General features: G+C 45.4%; 1 protein-coding gene across 1 annotated transcript in view; it reads left to right on the top strand.

The window, feature by feature from the left end:
- Positions 1 to 20,061, top strand: part of FCGBP (Fc gamma binding protein) — a 65,931-nt gene that overhangs the window by 41,986 nt on the left and 3,884 nt on the right. The window contains exons 13-18 of the mRNA XM_070950029.1: positions 4,405 to 4,978; positions 7,358 to 7,953; positions 9,819 to 10,383; positions 12,648 to 13,240; positions 16,424 to 16,994; positions 19,817 to 20,016. Coding sequence (XP_070806130.1) covers positions 4,405 to 4,978; positions 7,358 to 7,953; positions 9,819 to 10,383; positions 12,648 to 13,240; positions 16,424 to 16,994; positions 19,817 to 20,016 — 3,099 coding nt within the window. The remainder of the gene's footprint in view (positions 1 to 4,404; positions 4,979 to 7,357; positions 7,954 to 9,818; positions 10,384 to 12,647; positions 13,241 to 16,423; positions 16,995 to 19,816; positions 20,017 to 20,061) is intronic.

Below are 20,061 nucleotides of genomic sequence, written 5' to 3'. Positions count from 1 at the left end.
GGGCCAGCATCAAGGCAACCTGAGAGCTCTGAGGGCAAAGAGGGAATGGAGCTGTCAGAGATAGAGACAGAGGTGGAGCCTGGGCTGTCCATCAGCCCTCAGATGGAGAGTCAACAACCCCCAGGTCGGGAGGTGGCTGATGAGGAAGAGGAGGAACAGCTGGGTCCAGTGCCTGATGCACGGATGCGCAGAAGGCAGAGGAGAGGAGAGCAGTGGAAATCTATGGGCTGATCCTTGGGACGGAAGAGCCCCTGCTGCTAGTGAAGCCCCATCCTAGCTCTGGGGATAAAAGGCAGGGGGCAGAGATGAATAGGTGTGTCAGACAACTATTCATCTCCCTGCCAGACAAATCTGTTAGCCTGAGGTGTGTGTAAAAGAGAGACTGGCGCTCCTAATAAAGGGAACATTTGTTTAACTACAGAGCAGTGGTGGGTTTCAAAAAATTTTATTACCGGTTCTGTGTGTGTGGTTTGGTGGGCGTGGCATGGCTTGATGGGTGTGGCTTGGTGGGCATGGCAGGGGAAGGATACTGTAAAATCTCCATTCCCTCCCCAATCCAGGGAAAGGTTATTGCAAAATCCCCATTTCCTCCCAGTCAGCTGGGACTTGGGAGGCAGAGAATAGATGGGGGCGGGACCAGTCAGAATTTTTACTACCGGTTCTCTGAACTACTCAAAATTTCCGCTGCCGGTTCTCCAGAATTGGTCCGAACCTGCTGAAACCCACTTCTGCTACAGAGGGTTTGTCGTGTTTGGGAGCCGGGTCAGAACAGATACTGTGTAAAAAGTAAGCATGGTCACAATAGAAACTAACGAAGATGGACAGGGTCCAAAAAACATTTTCCCCATTGTTACGCTTATAACAGGTAGTCCTCGGCTTACGACCACAATTGAGCCCAAAATTTCTGTTATGAAGTGAGACATTTGTTCAGTTAGTTTTGCCCATCTTACGACTTTTCTTGCCTCAGTTGGTCAGTGAATCCCAGCAGCTGATAAATTAGTAATCCGGTTGTTAAGTGAATCTGGTTTCCCCATGAACTTTGCTGGTCAGAAGGTCACCAAAGGGGATTACATGACCTCGGGACACAGACACGGTCATAAGTATGAACCGGTTGCCAAGCATCTGAATTTTGATCACGTGATCATTGGGATGCTGCAAAGATTGTAACTGTGAAAAACTGGACATAAATCGTCTTCAGTGCCGTGGTAACTTTGAACGGTCACTAAATCAACTATTGTAAGTTGAGGCCCACCTGTAATCATTCTCCCAACCACATAAAATTGTTTTAAAAGTCAATCACCCTTGGATCAAGAATACTGCATCCAGTTTTGGTCGCCAGGATGTAAAAAAAGATGTTGAGATTCTAGAAAGAGTGCAGAGAAGAGCAACAAAGATGATATGGGGACTTGAGGATAAAACATATGAAGAAGAATGGTTGCAGGAACTGGGTACGTCTAGCTTAATGAAAAGAAGGACTAGGGGTGACATGATGGCAGTGTTCCAATATCTCAGGGGCTGCCACAAAGAAGAGGGAGTCAAGCTATTCTCCAAAGCACCTGAGGGCAGGACAAGAAGCAATGGGTGGAAACTAATCAAGGAGAGAAGCAACTCAGAACTAAGGAAAAATTTCCTGACAGTTAGAACAATTAATCAGTGGAAAAACTTGCCTCCAGAAGCTGTGAATGCTCCGACACTGGAAGTTTTTAAGAAGATGTTGGATACCCATTTGTCTGAAGGGGTGTAGGGTTTCCTGCCTAAGCAGGGGGTTGGACTAGAAGACCTCTGAGGTCCCTTCCAACTCTGTTATTCTATTCTGTTCTGTTCTGTTCTGTTCTGTTCTGTTCTGTTCTGTTCTGTTCTGTTCTACTCCACTCCACTCCACTCCACTCCACTCGATTCCATTCCATTCCATTCCATTCCATTCCATTCCATTCCATTCCATTCCATTCTATTCTATTCTATTCTATTCTATTCTATTCTATTCTATTCTATTCTAAGCTTACCTTCTGAGGACCTGAACACTTCCACATTGTTTTCTTGACAGTGATAAAGAAGTGGCTTGCTAGCTTCTCTCGGGATTTTCTTCTGACTTTCCATCAAGCTCTTATAGTCCTGGAATTTTAGCATCATCTCCCATCCTGGTACGACCCATGTCCAGCTCTGCTTAGCTTTTTTTTTTTTTTTTTTGAGATCAGCTAAGCTTGGCTGGGTTCTGGCACCTGATATGTGAAGCCAGTCCAAAAATGTGACCTGATCATCACATTTCTGAATGCAAAGCAGGCTGGTGCAAGGTGACCTACATTCCCTTTGACAAATTCATGCGGCAGAGGCAACATCATTCACCGAAGCAAAAAAAGGCAGGCAGCACCGCACTCTTTGCTTAGATGTGGCCTTTGCGGGGGCCTTGAAGCTTCTCCATGACGGACATCAGAGCCAGGAGAGGTTTTGGCCAAACCAAACTGCATTTTAATCTGTTTCTGGTGTCACTTTGCATGATTCTAGAAAGGCACCAGTGATGGGTTCCTCCCGGTTCGGTCTGGTTCGGCCGAGCTGGTAGCGGTGATGATATGATGTCACCGAACCGGTTCTCCCCCCCGCCCTCCCACCCCCCCACCCACGTTATTCTTACCTTTTATTTGCTCCCACCCCCAATCTATTGCTGCCTCCTGAGTCCCAGCGGATGACTAGAGGGAAAAAAACTGTTTAAACTCTTGCCGCGGGGCTTCAAAGGCCCGTCCTACAGCTGATCAGTGTTAAAAGCAAACAAATGAGTCGGGTCGTAAGTGCGAGGACCTTTCAGAAATGACTCTGACCAGCTAGCCACGCCCACCTAGTCACATGTCCTCCAAGCCACACCCACAAAATAAGCCACACCCACAGAACCGGTAGTAAAAAAAATTTAGAACCCACCCCTGGAAGGCACCCTGAAAATTCATCCTACACAGGCAGTTCTCGACTTACACTCGCAATTGAGCCCAACGTTTCTAAGTGGCTAAGTAGAGACATTTGTTAAGGGGGGGGGGTTGCCCCCTTTTACGGCCTCTCTTACCACGGTTGTTAAGCAGATCACTTCAGCTGATAAAGTTAGTAACCCGCTTGTTAAGTGAATCTGGCTTCCTCCTAGACTTTGCTTGTTGGAAGGTCCCAAAAGGGGATCTTGGGATCCAGCCAGCGGCCAAGCATCTGAATGTTGATCATGGGGAAAGTGCCAAGGTCATAACTGTGAAAAAGGATTATAAGTCACGTTCTGCAGTGCCGTCGTAACTTTGAATGGTCACTAAACGAACTGTCGTAAGTCGAGGATTACCTGCATAAATACAAGCAAAGTGTAGAGGAAAGCCAGATTTGTTTAACAATTGTGTGATTCAGTTAATAATGGCAGGGACTTAACAACTGTGGCCAAAAGGTCATAAAATTGGGCACAACGACCTAACGACTGCCTTGCTTAGCAACGGAAATTCTGGTCCCGATTGGAGTTGTAAGAGGAGGACTACTTGTAGGCGGTTGTGTTAGCCAGAATAATTCAGGAGTCCAGGTGGTTCAAATGAATACAGGTTTATTATACGCTAAAATTTTTCTAGAAAATTTGCCGAGCCACTAATGATCACAGCAAATTAGCAGCGGGAAAAGGTCAACGGAATTCAAGGTGGGCTGGATTCTCTTGTGGGCATGGAGGGATTGGAGACTGATGATGCATTTGACCCTTCCCTCGGACTCAACCTGGTCATCTCGCAAAATTCATTTCTCTCGCCATGTAACGTGTATGCATCTGAACTAGACTGTGTTGTTTCTCTGTGTCATAGAATATATGTGGGTATGTACACAATTTTGTATTTATTTATTTATTTTATCATGTATATGTAGCATATATTGGAGGTGGTGACCCTTTGAGAGCTGTATGCAACAAAATTTCATTTTAATGTATGCCGTTTAGTGTACACTCAAAGTGACAAAGTTATTGTTCTGTTCTGTTTTGTTTTGTTCTGTTCTACTCTACAATGTCTATTCTGTTCTATTCTATTCTATTCTATTCTATTCTATTCTATTCTATTCTATTCTATTCTATTCACTCTACTCCTTCTCTTCTCTTCTCTTCTCTTCTCTTCTCTTCTCTTCTCTTCTCTTCTCTTCTCTTCTCTTCTACTCTACTCTACTCTACTCTACTCTACTCTACTCTACTCTACTCTACTCTACTCTACTCTACTCTACTCTACTTAATATTCTATTCTATCTATTCTACTCTACTCTACTCTACTCTACTCTACTCTACTCTACTCTACTCTACTCTACTCTATTCTATTCTATTCTATTCTATTCTATTCTATTCTATTCTATTCTATTCTTCTATATCTTCTCCATCTGTGCCCATACATTATGTATGTATATTTGTGTTTGAAAACACAGCTGAACGGGGTCATCACAAACCTGCCTGTGACCCTGGAGGATGGGAAAATCCACCTTTTCCGGAGTGGCGTGAATGCCATCCTACAAACCGACTTTGGACTGGTGGTATCTTTCGATGGGGCCTCCCTCTTATCCGTCATCCTCCCCAGCAGTTACTACGGTTCCATCTGTGGCCTCTGTGGGAATTTCAACCAAAACCCGAAGGACGACATGATCACAGCTGCAGGGGACAAGGCGAATTCTGCGGTGGAGTGGGCTGCAAGTTGGCAAGTGAAGGACCGCGATCCGTTCTGCTGGCATTACTGCAAGGACAAATGCCCCACTTGTGAGGAGAGCAAGCAGCAACTCTTTGGAAGCAACAAATTCTGTGGGCTCCTCACCAAGTTGGACGAGGGTCCCTTCCAGAAATGCCACCCTAAGTTAAGCCCTGACAACTTTTTTGACAGCTGCATTTATGACGTCTGTCTCAGCGGGGGTGCCAAGAGCATCCTGTGCAAAGCTCTAGAGGCTTACGCAACTGGCTGCCGCATGGAGGGTGTGATCATTACAGACTGGAGAACACAAAGCAGTTGTGGTGAGTACAAGTTCACGGGCTGGCATGAGGGAAAATGTTTTTCGTGTTTCCCCCCGCCTCCTCCCCCCAGAAAGGATGGGTTTATTTATTGGATGGGGAGCCCATCACTTTGCTGCCAATGAATTTCTGCCAATGAATTGCTGACTCTATCTTTATGATACCACACTTGCACAAGTGTGTCAGCAAATGTCTATGGAGATTCTCAGTCATCCAAGTCATGGTTGTCCCAAAGGTGCTTTTTCAAGAGGCAACTGGACTTTCTGGTTTTTCTTTGAGGACGTTTCGCTTCTCATCCAAGGAGCTTCTTCAGAGAAGCAAAACAACTTCAAAGAAAAAAAAAAAAAAGAAAAGTCCAGTTGACGTTTGAAAAAGCACCTTTGGGACAACCATGACTTGGATGACTGAGAATCTCCATAGACATTTGCTGACACACTTGTGCAAGAGTGGTATCATAAAGATAGGGTAGCCCAAATTTGCACGCCAAGGCTAATTGTGAAACTCTTGTCAGTGTCAGGTTTTCAGGCCGTCTTCAAATAAATTGCGCCTCAAACAAAGTCTTTTTTGAAACAAACTTCCATTTTATTTAGCACGGCAACTTTTACACTGACTCCATGCAGCCAGCAGTGACGTGCTGACCCAAAATCCCTCCTCTTCCTTCCCCCACTCCTCTGCATTCATTGGCCATCTTCCCAATCATTCACCCCTAATCTACTGCTCCAATTCAAAGAATTTCCCCCCTCCCATCCATCTTCTAGGGGACATTATCTCCAGCTAAAATAAGTAGGTGAAAGGCAACCGTCCCGTTGCAGACACTTGCATTCCCCTTCTCATGTCAGCACTAGGATAAATGCATCTTGACGTGCTGACAGTCAGCCCATTCAACAGAAAGCAAGCGTCTTCCTGTTTTTTAAAAAAAAAAACACAAAAGTTACTGAAGAGAACAGAATAAAGTTATAGAAAACTCAGCAATTGGCAAGATTCTGTCTAGAATCCAGTTTATCATTCAACTAGTTAAGCAGAGGCTTTCTTTAGTGAGATCTCTGGGGAATCAGGCTGGCTGGTTGTTCTCTGAACTGGTATAGATTAAATGTCCAGGTGGCCTCCATGTGAACAATGCTGTTATATTAATATGTGAGATTATATGTAATATAAGAACCAGTTTGGTCTGGTGTTTAAGGCATCAGCTAGAAACCAGGAGATGTGAGTTCTAGTGACATCATAGACTTGAAAGTGACGGGATGACTTTGGATCAATCACCAGGAGTTTGTGAGTTCTAGTACTACTTTAGGCATGAAAGCGGCTGGGTGAGTTTGGACCAGTGGTGAAATCCATATTTTTTTACTACCAGTTCTGTGGGCTTGGTGGGCGTGGTGTGGCTTGGTGGGCACATGGCTTGGTGGGCGTGGCAGGGGAAGGATACTGCAAAATCTCCATTCCCACCCCACTTCAGGGGAGGGATACTGCAAAATCCCCATTCCCTCTCCTCCTCCTGGGGAAGGATATTGTAAAACCTCCATTCCCACACCACTCTGGGGCCAGCCAGAGGTGGTATTTGCCGGTTCTCCAAACTGCTCAAAATTTCTGCTACTGGTTCTCCAGAACCTGTCAGAACCTACTGGATTTCACCCCTGGTTTGGACCAATCACCAGGAATCTGTGAGTTCTAGTCCTGCCTTAGGTGTAAAAGCTGAATTTGGCTCACTCTCTCTTGGTCCAATTTACAGGGTTGTTGTTGTTGTGGGGAAAATAGGAGGAAGGAGTATTAAGTGTTTACCATCTTGAGATATTTATGAAAATAAATTATTAAAATTTATAAAAATAATAAAGGCACATTAAAAAGGGAAAGAAAAGGAAAGAGGAGAGGGGAGAGGAGAGGAGAGGAAAGGAAAGGAGAGGAGAGGAGAGGAGAGGAGAGGAGAGGAGAGGAGAGGAGAGGAAAGGACAGGACAGGAAAGGAAAGGAAAGGAAAGGAAAGGAAAGGAAAGAGGAGAGGAAAGGAGAGGAAAGGAAAGGAAAGGAAAGGAAAGGAAAGGAGAGGAGAGGAAAGAGGAGAGGAGAGGAGAGGAGAGGAGAGGAAAGGAAAGGAAAGGAAAGGAAAGGAAAGGAAAGGAAAGGAAAGGAAAGGAGAGGAGAGGAGAGGAGAGGAGAGGAGAGGAGAGGAAAGAGGAGAGGAGAGGAGAGGAGAGGAGAGGAGAGGAGAGGAAAGGAAAGGAAAGGAAAGGAAAGGAAAGGAAAGGAAAGGAAAGGAAAGGACATGAGCTGGTTGGTAGAGTTTACTCCTGTTGGGTAGGCCTGCCTTGCTGTGCAACTCTCACTGGTGCCATTGGCATTCTGTCCATTCAACTTACTGAAAAGTCCTTGCTTTCCTCCTTCTTTCCAGCTATGCCCTGTCCTGAGAACAGCCACTACGAGGCCTGTGGCAGCGCCTGCCCAAACACTTGCTCTCAGCGATTGGCTTCCGCGTCCTGCAAGATGCCCTGTGTGGAAACCTGCCAATGCAACGATGGCTACGTGCTCAGTGTAGATCAATGTGTCCCCGTGGGGAGTTGTGGCTGCACCTACAATGACCTCTACTACAAACCGGAGCAGGAATTCTGGGGCGATAAGAACTGCACCTCTCGCTGCAGGTGTGACCCCAAGATGGGCATTGTAGTGTGTGAGCCAACCAGCTGCAAGGCTAGCGAGATATGCAGAATAGAAAACGGCATCCAAGATTGCTACGGCATCAGCTTTGCCACGTGCACAGTGATGGGGAATCATCACTATGCCACTTTTGATGGGCGGAAACATGACTTTACTGGCACTTGCCTCTATCAACTGGTCGGCTTCTGTGCCAAGGATCCTGCTCTCACGCCATTTGCCATCAAGATCCGGAACAGCCAAGGCAGGAAGATCTTGCCCTTCTCTTCTCTTATGACCTTGGAAGTTTATAACATGATCATTACCATCAGCCAAGATCATCCTGATACAATCCAGGTAAGAGGCTAGGCTAATACAGGTTGTCCTCGACTTACAAACATTTGTTTAGTGACTGTTCAAAGTTACAACATCACTGAAGAAAAGTTATCATACGTATGACCCAGTGGTGAAATCTAAAATTTGTCACTACAGGTTCTGTGGGCGTGGCTTGGTGTGTGTGTGTGTGGGGTAATGTGACTGGCTGGGCGTGGCCATTTTTATTTTTATTTTTACTTTTGAAACCATTTTTTCTACAACCTCTTCGAAGAGGTTGTAAAAAAATGCTTTCAAAAGGCTCTGACGATCCCAGCTGAGTTGCCTGATCGGCAGAGACTTTTTTTCTTTTAAATGGTTCTGATGATCCCAGCTGAGTTGCCTGATCAGCAGAGGCTTTTTTTTCTTTTAAAAGCCTTTGACGATCCCAGCTGAGCCACGTGATCATCAGAAGCTTTTTTTTACTTTTAAAAGCATTTTTTCGGCAGAAGAGGTTGTAGAAAAAATGCTTTTAAAAGTAAAAAAAAAGCCTCTGATGATTATGCGGCTCAGCTGGGTATGGAGGGGGGCAGGTATTTTTGCTACTGGTTCTCCGAACCATCTGCCTCCATTGCTACCGGATCAGGCGATCCGGTCCAAACCGGGAGCATTTCACCACTAAGGGTATGACCCTTATAGCAACATCCTGACAGTCAATGTGATCAAAATTCAGGCACTTGGCAATGAGATCATCTTTACAAGAGTTGCAGCATCCCAGGGTCACTGAGCTGTGGGTAGCACAGTGGTTAGAATGCAGTATTGCAGGCAAACTCTGCCCACTGCCTGGAGTTCGATCCTGACCGGCTCAAGGTTAATTCAGCTTTCTATCCTTCCAAGGTCAGCAAAATGAGGACCCAGAATGTCGGGGCCAATAAGCTGACACTGTAAACCGCTTAGAGAGCGCTAAAAAAGCACTATGAAGCAGTACATAAGTCTAACTGCTATTGCTATATGATTACCATTCTCACCTGGCTTCTGACAAGCAATTGGGGAAGCCCTGTTCGCTTAATGACCACAGGATTCACTTAACAATTGTAGTTATTCATTTAACAACCCTGCAAAAAGTTGTAAAATTGGGCATCACTTAACTACTGTCTTGCTTAACAACGGAATCTCTGATCTCCATTGTGATCGTAAGAGAAGGACTACCTGTAATATTATATTAGCTTGTCCTAAAGAAGCATTGGAGTGAGTGTTTTAATGGTACTTAACTATTGTCTTGCTTCACAGTATAAATTCTGGTCTCCATTGTGGCCGTAAGTTGAGGACTATCTGTAATACTATCTTAGCTTGTCCTGAAGAAGCATTAGAGTGAGTGTTTTAATGGTACATTTTATCCTGTATAAGGATGTTATGGACTGGAGCTTCTCTTAAATATGGTCTCTGTTGTTTCCTCCTGAGTAATGGGCTTTGTTTTATTTATTTATTTATTTATTTATTTATTTATTTATTTATTTATTTATTTATTTATTTATTTATTTATTTATTTATTTATTTATTTATTAGTTCAATTTATATGCCGCCCTTCCCCAAAGACTCAGGGCGGCTTACAATGCACTTATAGCAATAGCCTTCATTCTTTTGTATATACCTGCTTATTAGGGCTTTTGGCCCCCCCCATAAGCGGTGTTTCTACAAAGTCAGTTTATTGCCCCCACAATCCGGGTCCTCAATTTACCTACCTCGGAAGGATGGAAGGCCGAGTCAACCTTGAGCCTGGTGAGATTTGAACTCGCACTAATTGCAGGCAGCTGGCAGATAAGTGCTACATAACAGCACTTAGTCCACTGCACCACCAAGGCTCTTCATTTCGTTTTCCATTTTGACAATATTCTCTTCTCTTCCTGTAGGTTGATGGAGTATTAGTGGACTTGCCCTTCTACTATGAAGACAAGATCCAGGCCTACCTTAGTGGAAATCATCTCCTTATCAAGACTCAGTTTGACCTTTCCGTGATCTTCAGTTGGAATAGACTAGTCCACATCACCGTTCCTGGCAGCTATCTCAATGTGATTTGTGGTCTCTGCGGTAACGGCGGTCAAAAACCTGGTAGAGAGTTGACCATGAAGAATGGGGTCCCAGCAGCCAATTTTATCCAGTTTGCCGACAGCTGGAAAGAAGGAGAGAGCCTTGGTTGTGTGAATGGGTGTACCAGCAACTGCCCAGGCTGTAGTGAAAATGAGAAACAGATCTACAAGAAGGATCGCTACTGTGGGGTCCTCTCCAGAAAAGATGGACCATTCAGGCATTGCCACAAAGCTATCGACCCAGCTCCTTACTTTGATTCTTGTGTCTTGGATGCCTGTCTGTACAAGGGCCACCAGAGCATCTTGTGCAGTGCCATTGCAGCCTACGTAATGGTGTGCCAAGCACGGGGCATCCAGATTGAACAATGGCGGTTGGCCTCCTTTTGCAGTAAGTATTAGAGCGGTATTTTTCAACCTTGGCCACTTTAAGACCTGTGGACTTCAACTCCCAGAATTCCCCAACCAGCCATGGCCAAGGTTGAGAAACATTGTGTAAGAGAGATGTTTTCAAGGGAAGGTCAAAGAAAGAAGCTAACAAACAATCCTTCTTGTATATGGAGATTCTCAATCATCCAGGTCATGGTTGTCCCAAAGGTGCTTTTTCAAGAGGCAACTGGACTTTCTATTTTTTTTTTCTTTGAAGGTGTTTCGCTTCTCATCCAAGAAGCTTCTTCCCCCCACCATCCAGGCAGAGCTGAAGAAGCTTCTTGGATGAGAAGAGAAACGCCTTCAAAGAAAAACCAGAAAGTCCAGTTGCTTCTTGAAAAAAAGCACCTTTGGAACAAACAATCCTTCTCCAAACCAAACTAGATCTGAAAGTGCATTTTTATATTTTTCAAAATAAGTATAACATCAGTCAGAGGGGAAATTTACCATTGGGTGTAAGGTGAGTTTATCCTTTCCTCCAGTGCTCTGATACTTGTGAAGAAATTTTCCTCTTTGAAGGTGTTATCTGAGAGAGAGAGAGAGAGGGAGGGAGTATTATTTATTTAACCACTTTTGGCCCGCCTTTCATTGAAAGTAATCCCAAAGCAATGTACAACAAATCAGCTCAACAAATCCTTCTGTTTAATGTTCTTTCTGTTACAAAGATGTGGGACGCGGTGGCTCAGTGGCTAAGATGCTGAGCTTGTCGATCGAAAGGTCAGCAGTTCAGTGGTTCGAATCCCTAATGCTGCGTAATGGGGTGAGCTCCCGTTACTTGTCCCAGCTTCTGCCAACCTAGCAGTTTGAAAGCACGTAAAAAAAATACAAGTAGAAAAATAGGGACCACCTTTGGTGGGAAGGTAACAGCGTTCCGTGCACCTTTGGTGTTTAGTCATGCCGGCCACATGACCACGGAGATGTCTTTGGACAGAGCTGGCTCTTTGGCTTTGAAACGGAGTGGGATTTGGGGGTTCTCCAAACTGCATAGAATCTTAGCTAGAGGTTCTCCCGAACCCTTGCGAACCTCCAGCAGCCCAACCCTGCCACTGCGCCACCACAGCTCAGCACCCGGTTCCTCCCCCCTCCCCCTCCCCAGAAACCTCTTAGGGAGGCCCAAGCAAAGCATCCACCAAAACAGCTTTGCAAAGCAACATGGCCTTCTCACTTCTAAGCACAGGTAGAGTGAATATAGTCTCACCCACCTCAAATAGTCAAAGTGCCCTCTGCAGTTCTGCAGTTTTCAGGCAGCTGCCAACTTGAGGGAGAAGCGATGGTTCAACTTTAGCCCTGTTTAATTTAACCGGAATGTGAGATGCTTTGCACAGGTCTGGCAAAAATCCCGCAAGCTGTCAATCTTGGGAGTCCTTCCTGCAAAGTCAACACGGATCCGATTACATGAAGGGAGATTCTGGTTTTGTTTCAGTTGCTATTTATAAACTGATTTCACACACCTCACTAAGCTGTGATGGAGTTGGCTCACTTTGGGCTTCCTGCCTTATCTGAGTCCATATACATTGTTTGTAGCTCGTGAATTGTGGCTTAGTTTAGCACTGCGTTATTGGAGCTAGGAATGAAGGTTTGGGAGGTACATTAGCAATCAACTGGTCCACACACATCCCCGGCAATATCCTCTGCCCGATGCAGAATCCACTATTCGAGTATTTCAAGAGACAATCATCTGGCCATTATGAAGCACTATCATCAAAAGGGAGGCTGCCACCTTTCAAAATAGTTTGTTCCATTGGTGAGGAGCTCTTACGGTTATGGAATGTTTCCTGATGTTCAACTGTAATTGAAGCTTCTTCAGCTCTGACAGGATAATGGGGAATGGTAGGATAAACTTCCAAGTACTTCAACGACCCTCTAAAACAGAGGTCTTCAAACTTGGCAGCTTTAAGACTTGTGGACTTCAACTCCCAGAATTCTCCATGCTGGCTGGAGGATTCTGGGAGTTGAAGTCCACAAGTCTTAAAGCTGCCAAGTTTGGGGACCCCTGCTCTAAAACGATGCAAATGACCAGCTGTCCTACAAAGAATATAAATCCTTCCATTCCCCACTATCCTGTCAGAGCTGAAGAAGCTTCTTGGATGAGAAGCGAAAGGTCTTCAAAAGAAAAAAAAAAGGAAGTCCAGTTGTCTCCTGAAAAAGCACCTTTGGGTCAATAAATCATAATTAAACAAACCATATGTGACTCTCCCCCCCTTAATATTCCACTGTTTCTTTCAGGTTTTTCCTGTCCCCGTAATTCTCACTACGAACTCTGTGGAGATGGCTGCCCGGTGACCTGCCATGGCCTCTCAGCCCCCGATGGATGTGTGACATCCTGCAAAGAAGGCTGCTATTGCAATGCCGGGTTTGTCCTGAGTGGAGATGAGTGTGTCCCAATAGGAGAATGTGGTTGTCTGTACCAGGGCAGGTATTATAAAAAGGGCGATGAATTTTACCTCAGTGCTTCTTGCCAAGACAAATGCCGTTGTGGAGAAAATGGCGCCGTAGAATGTCGGAAGGTCGTCTGTGGGCCTCAGCAGCAATGCAGGATTGAGAACGGGAAGCAAGCTTGTCACCCTCGTGCCAATGGCAAATGCAGCGTAACCAGTGGAAGCCACTACCTCACTTTGGATGGAGAGACCTTCAACTTCCTGGGGTCTTGTTCTTACACTTTGGTCGAAGTCTGCGGCAAGGATCCTGAACTGGTCCATTTCTCCGTGGTGGTGGAGAACGAGAGCAATCGGGAAGGCAAAGTCGTGCCCAAGGCGGTTGTCATCACTCTTCGAGGTTATGTCATCAGACTTGTGAGAGGAATGACTTGGCAAGTTCAGGTAGGTCCTGTGTCCTACCCAGCAGTGTATTTCCTCCTGCTTATACCAAACACTTTTGGCAGTTTTCTACCACATTTCCTACTTCTTTAAACAAATGAGCCCTGGTGGTGCAGTGCAGGGGTGGGCTTCAGATCCTTTAGCAACGGGTTCGCTGCCCTGTTGCTGGGCAGGCGTGGCCATGGTAGGCATGGCCTAGTTGGCTGCCTCCACTGCGGCGGGGGGGACAGATGTTTTTCACTCTCCCTAGGCTCCGGAGGCTTTCCTCAAGCCTCCAGGAGAGTGAAAACTGCTTCCCCCAGGCTCCAGAGGCCCTCAGGAGCCCAGAAACAGACCCGTTCCCAGCCTTCTGGACCTTCCAGGAGGTCCGTTTTTCACCCTCCCCAGGCTCTGGAGGCTTGAGGAAAGCCTCCGGGAGGGCGAAAGCAGCTTCCCCCAGGCTCCGGAGGCCCTTCGCAGGCCAGAAACAGGCCAGTTTCCAGACTTCTGGAACCTCCAGTAGGCCCGTTTTTTGCCCTCCCAGACCCTCCACATGGCCCCTGCATTTACCTGGAATGATGAATGGGCTGCATGGAGACTCCTGGGAGGGGCAGGGTGGGAAGGGCCAGGCAGGGGTGGCATTTGGGGGTTCACTGAACCTTGGCTAGAGGATCGTCCAAACCCTGCTGAACCCCCAGGAGCCCACCCCTGGTGCAGTGGTTAAAATGTAGTTGTCAGCATTCTGAGTAATGAACCCATTCAAAGCAGAACTCTGAGGTAAGAAGATTCCTCTAAGAACATGTTTATTGGGTACATCATATTGGCACAGCCAGTGAAAGCCAACTCTGAAAGTTCCCTTAATTAAGTTTTCCCTTAATTAAAAGGTTAATACTTCCCTAGTGTCATCAGTCACATTGTCCAATGAATATGGCTGGCAGTCTCCTCTCCTCCTTCACCAGCCACCTGTTACGATGACCTTGGTTCCCACAGGAAAACTTCTTATTTTGCCTGCAAGCTGGGCTATCTACTTCCATCCCTCCCCTTCTATCTCAGGCTTCATGGCAACTGTGAGGCAGGACAAGATGGCTTCAGCCTGGTTCACTTCAGAGTTGACAGCGGTATTGCAGGCTAACTCTGCCCATAGGGAGCAGTTCGATCCTGACCGGTTCAAGGTTGATTCAGCCTTCCATCATTCCGAGGTCTATAAAATGAGGACCCAGATTGTTGGGGGCAATAAACTGACTCTGTAAACTACTTAGCGAGAGCTGTAAAACACTGTGAAGTGGTATATAAGTCTAAGTGCTATTGCTAAACTGTGAGGATGCTGTTGTACATGTCCAGGTCTAATCGCTTACACTTAGATGATGCTTAGCTTCTGACCCTGGTATAAAGAATCAGAAATGAATCCATGAAGGTTGAGTGAGAAACCTCGTAAGAAACATCCACTGCTGAGATATTCAGGCCCTCTCAAATTTGGAACCCGCTCCTTACTTCTGAAGATGTCCAGCATTTATCCAGCATCGATAGCATGCACCTTGTGGTTTTAGCAATTTCAATTTCCCACAGTCCCACATAGTGATCCCGGTGCTAGGAGAGGATTCCCATGCTATTTATCATCAATGGATGCTGATTTTATCTGTTCGGGTAGCAGCCCATTCATCAGATTTCAAGACTTGCAGATTGGTAGAGTTTGTCTCCCTCTTCTGTCGATTTCCTTTTTCTATCTACTACTTGCTGTTTCACGGAGCTAGGAAGGCCCGTTGTGCTTCTTGGAATCAGAGATTTCAAGGTCATTTCCATGCTGGAGATTTATAGCATCTTCTCAAGTCATCCAACCTTAGTTGTGCCCAAATAACAGTAATGCAGACAGGCCCTATATATCACTTCAGTGATGGCTGAGTGATACTCCCTAAGACGCTGTAAATGAATAGTGCAGAAACGGCTGAAGTTGTATGAAATGGCCTTTCTAAATTCTGCGAAGCATCTTGAGAACAGCAATATAAGGGAGACAGATTCTTTAAATTCCTCCAGGGTGAGATTTTCCCCCTTCGTGAAGAAAATTGCACTGCTAGTAAAAAAACAAAAAAAAAAACTTTAAAATGGGAGGACTCCTCCCATCATGTCTTTCTCTGAAATTTAAACGTCGCCGGAATGCCGGAGAGAGGATTGTACAGTGAAGGGCAAAAGATTCACACATATGCCAGGGTTATTATCTCACAGCAAATTAAATGCACGATTACCATCTTTCACCCACCACAGTTTCAGTAAAATGCTCTTCTTCTCCGAGAAAAAAAAAAAAAAAACTAAAATCAAGTCTCCTTCCTTGAACAAAATTAGAACTTTGATCTAACTCTAACCCTAACCTTAACCCTAACCTAGATCAAGCTATTTTTCTGTGGCTGACACTAATGAAAAAAATGTTATTTGTTCTTTGGAGCTAATTCAGTTGTGTTTTTGCTTCCCCTTGGGAACACGTGAAGGTGGGTTGTGTCTATCTATTCAAGAGAGCCAGTTTGGTGTAGTGGTTAAGGTGCCGGCCTAAAAACAGGGAGACGGTGAGTTCTAGTCTTGATTTAGGCATGAAACCTGGCTGGGTGACTTTAGGCCAGTCACTCTGTCCCAATCCAATCCATTCCACAGGGTTGTTCTTGTGGAAATGTAGGAGGAGGAAGATGTATTATGTATGTTCACCCGGGGGGGGGGGCTTCAAAAAGTTTAGCAAGGGGTTCTCTGCCCAGTTGCTGGGTGGGCGTGGCCATGGTGGGTGTGGTCTAGCCTCCTGCACCACGGCGGGGAGGTGTTTTTGCCCTCCCTGGGCTCCGGAAGCTTTCCTCGAGCCTCCGGGTGGGTGTTTCCAGCCTTCCTGAACTTCCGGTAGGGCCGTTTTTTGCCCTCCCCGAGCCTCTATGAGCCCTGCACTTACCTGCATCCAAAATGGGCTGCATGGGGACTCCTGGGAGGGGTGGCGCAGGGTGGGAGGGGTGGGGTGGGCCCAGCCAGGAGTGGGATTTGGGGGTTCTCCGAACTGCACAGAATCTTAGCTAGAGGATCTCCCAAACCCTTGCAAACCCACATCAGCCCACCCCTGTGCTCACCACTTCGAGTTACTTATGAAAGTAATAAAGGTGGAAGAAAGAAAATCTAAAAAAACACTAAATCTTCACGTCAGTTAAATCTCCCATGGATTTTTCTCTTCTTTCTGCATAGGTGAATGAAGAAGCCTATACCCTGCCACTCGTGATAAAGAAAAGATCAATTTTAATCCATCAAGAGGGGAAGAATGTTCTAGTCCAGACCGACTTTGGTTTCAAAGTTCTCTATGATTTTTCCCAATTCATCCTTCTGATCATCCCTAGCACCTACCAAGGACAGGTATGTGGCTTGTGTGGCAACTTCAACGGGGAGAGACGAGATGAATTCCAACTGCCTGATGGAACCAGCACCTCCAACGTCACCACATTTGGAGCCTCCTGGAAAGTGTCAGCGGAACACCTCAGGTGTTCGGATGACTGCAGGCAGAACTGTCCCTCTTGCAATGCTGCTCAGATCAGGCCGTATCAGGTGGAGAGTTCTTGTGGGCTGATCAAGGCCCCCAAAGGCCCTTTTGAAGTCTGCCACCTCCTGGTGAAGCCTGAAGAGTATTTTAATCTCTGCCTGTACGAAATGTGTGCTGCTCACGGAGCCAAAGAAGCTCTTTGCCGAAGTCTTCAGGCCTATGTAGCTGTTTGTCAAGCAGCTGGAGCCACTGTCAAAAGCTGGAGGACAGCTGCCTTTTGCCGTGAGTTGAGAAATGGACCTGCTTCTGCTATGCTCAATCACTGATCTAGATCTGTTTAGGATCCTTTTACTCCTTTGCTTATCTCTCTCATTCCCTCATTTATCCTGAATATCTCTAGAACAGGGGTGTCAAATTCAAGGATTGGGAGCCGGAGCCGGCTCGTGAAGTACTTAGATCTGGCCTGCAGGACCGCGCTGGAAACAACGGCGGATCAGCCTATAGTGCTTCTGCCATCGAAAACGGACTACCGAGCTCCGTTTTCAGCTGCCACAGTCTCCTGCAACCTTCTGCCAGTGAAAATGGAGCTCAGGAGAGCTGTGCACGGCCCTCCCAAGCTCCATTTTCACTGACAGAGGGTTGCAGGAGGCCATCCCAGCTGAAACAAAGATTGGGAGCCCGTTTTTGCTTAGCAGAGCGCTCTGGCCACCACAGGTGCCCCCAACATGAGTGACGTCAAGCTGGCCACGCCCACCCTGGCATGCACCCCAGCCCCCCAAGGTCAAACACAACCCTGATGTGGCCCATAATGAAATCAAGTTTGACACCCCTGGTCTAGACGTTAAGAGTGTTGCCTTCAAATTCAGGAAACTCAGGTTGAACCCCATTTCAGCACTAACGTGGAACCATCCCTTCATCTAAACTACCTTTGGGTCTTCAATTTATGAACAGGACTGTTTGAAGTTACTACGGCACTTAAGAAAGTGACTTATGATTGTCAAAGTCAAAACCAAAGCCTTTATTGTCATTGTACATCATGTATACGATGAAATTGGTTTAGCCTCTACTGGTGCAGTCCATACAAGAATACAAGACAACATGAATAATATAAAGAAATAATCCTTATACAAGTAGTTAGGGAAAAAAACTAGTCATACGTTTCCATATGTACGTCATATTCTGTGCAACATGTATATTACTCTGGTGTAAGATCTTATATCATGGTATATACATATTACACACCACACTGGCACCAGTGATTGGTCCTCATACTTACAACTGTTGCAGCATCCCGTCGCTCACATGATCAAAATTCTGGCGCTTAGCACCCAGCAAGTATTTACAATGGTTGCAGAATCTTGGGTCATGTAATTGCCACTTGCAATTTTCAGGAAGGGTGGTGGTGGTTAGGGATTTCCAACAAGGAAAGTCAATAGAGGAAGCCATATTTGCTTAAAGATTGCATAATTTGCTCGACAAACATGGCAAAAAAGTCATAAAGTTGGACACAACTCAGATAACAACCACATCACTTAGCAACAGAAATTCTGGTCTTAGTTATGGTCATAAGTCAAGGATTACCAATAGGCATTAGAAAAATTAAATGGGGTAGGGGAAGAAAATCATATAGGCAGTGATAGGATGCTGCCGGTTTAACAACCAGTTCAGTGATTGCGCACTTCGCAGTTTTACAAATACAACTGTGTAAAACACAGTTTTACAAATCTGTGTTACCACTTGGGAGTAAAGTAGCTGAGGCATGGCAATCCGCTCTGCCGTGCCAATCAGCTGAGAAGATAAAGGTAAGTAAAGCGCAGGGGCGTGTGGGCGGGCCGATCTGATCGTCGGAGCGAACCGGTTCGCTCCCAGCTGATCGTCAGAGCTACCGGTTCGCCCGAACTGGTCTGAACCCGCTGAATCCCACCCCTCCATATAGGCAGTCCTGAAACTAATTTTGAAAAGGTGCTTCAATAGAATACACCTTTTACACCTGATACAACTCTATGATCTATAAATTTTATTTATTAATTGTTACTTATCTATTTAAACATTTAAATAGTCACCCAACTTGTGCCAAACTTTGGCAGCTCACAACCATATCTACGTACAATAAAATCCAAAATATTAAAATGAAAAGATTTGGCACCTAGCTAAGCTTTCCTATGCAGCCCACAAGAGGTTCATCTCACAAAACTCACCTTATCCTAGGTCTTGAGTGCTTTTCAAAAGGTTAAAAGAGTTTAACCTTAAAATTATTTGATGACATATAAGTGTAGAAATCGATGAACTCCTTTTTTCTTATTTGTTACTTACCTTGCCTTCTCTGCCAGATTTATCTTATCTGTGATATGACCAGCTCAGCCAATGGCAGTCTAATTTATCTTTGCTTTTCACCTTTCTCTGAAAGCATAAAGATAGCTTAGCTAACCACTATTTTAATATGCTAAAGAGCCTCATTATCGTCTGTTCATTTAGCACTGAGGATCATATTTTCTGTGATCTATTGGCATCTCATGGGAGATGGAGATGTAGCAAACCTGTGGTATCATAGTCAAGCTCAACATCTGGTGACTATATGGACAAAGTTATTATTTTCTTCGAAGACATTCCAATATGGACATCCTCAGAGGTGGTATTCAGCCGGTTCGGACAGGTTAACCCGAACCGGTAGAGGAAATTGTGGGTGGGCCCCCACGCCCTGGCTCTATGCCATCCTATTTAGGCATGTTTTTGAGGCTGGGCACATGCATGCATGAAGTGAGCATGCACATGTGGGGCGAACCGGTAGTAACTTAATGTGAAACCCACCCCTGGACATCCTATATTATTATTATTAATAACACCCTCTTCTTTCTTCTAAGTGTTGATTACATGAAAAGGAGAAAATCATCTCTTACTAAAGATAGAACCTGATCTCCTGTGGAGAGTTTTGAAATTAGGCTTAGGATCTCATTAAGTTAGTCAATTTAGCCACATTAGATAATGGCAATGTAGATGTTCATCCCCTATTACACATGCAATTAAGCTATCTCTTTCCTCAAAGCATGAAAATCATGGACACTTTATATTGAAGTTCTCTAATTCTGCTTTCCTTCTTTCCTCAGCCTTAACTTGCCCACATAACAGTCACTACGAGCTGTGTACCAGATCCGGTGATTTTACCTGTGCTGGTCTATCTTCTCCAATCCAATGTACTGAGAAATGCTTTGAAGGCTGCCAGTGCAATGATGGCTACATTTCTGATGGGGAAAAGTGCATTTCCCTGGACAAATGTGGCTGTGTACATGAGGGACGCTACATGAAGGTTGGTACCAGAACTGTTCTTAGCTGTTTCATGAATGTGCAGAGC

This window comes from Pituophis catenifer, unplaced genomic scaffold (assembly GCF_029215685.1).
Source record: "Pituophis catenifer annectens isolate HBS135680 unplaced genomic scaffold, rPitCat1.0.hap2 SCAF_9, whole genome shotgun sequence".
Taxonomy (NCBI): Eukaryota; Metazoa; Chordata; class Lepidosauria; order Squamata; family Colubridae; genus Pituophis; species Pituophis catenifer.
Note: the sequence above shows the minus strand (reverse complement) of the source record. Positions and strands in the feature narration are given on the sequence as shown.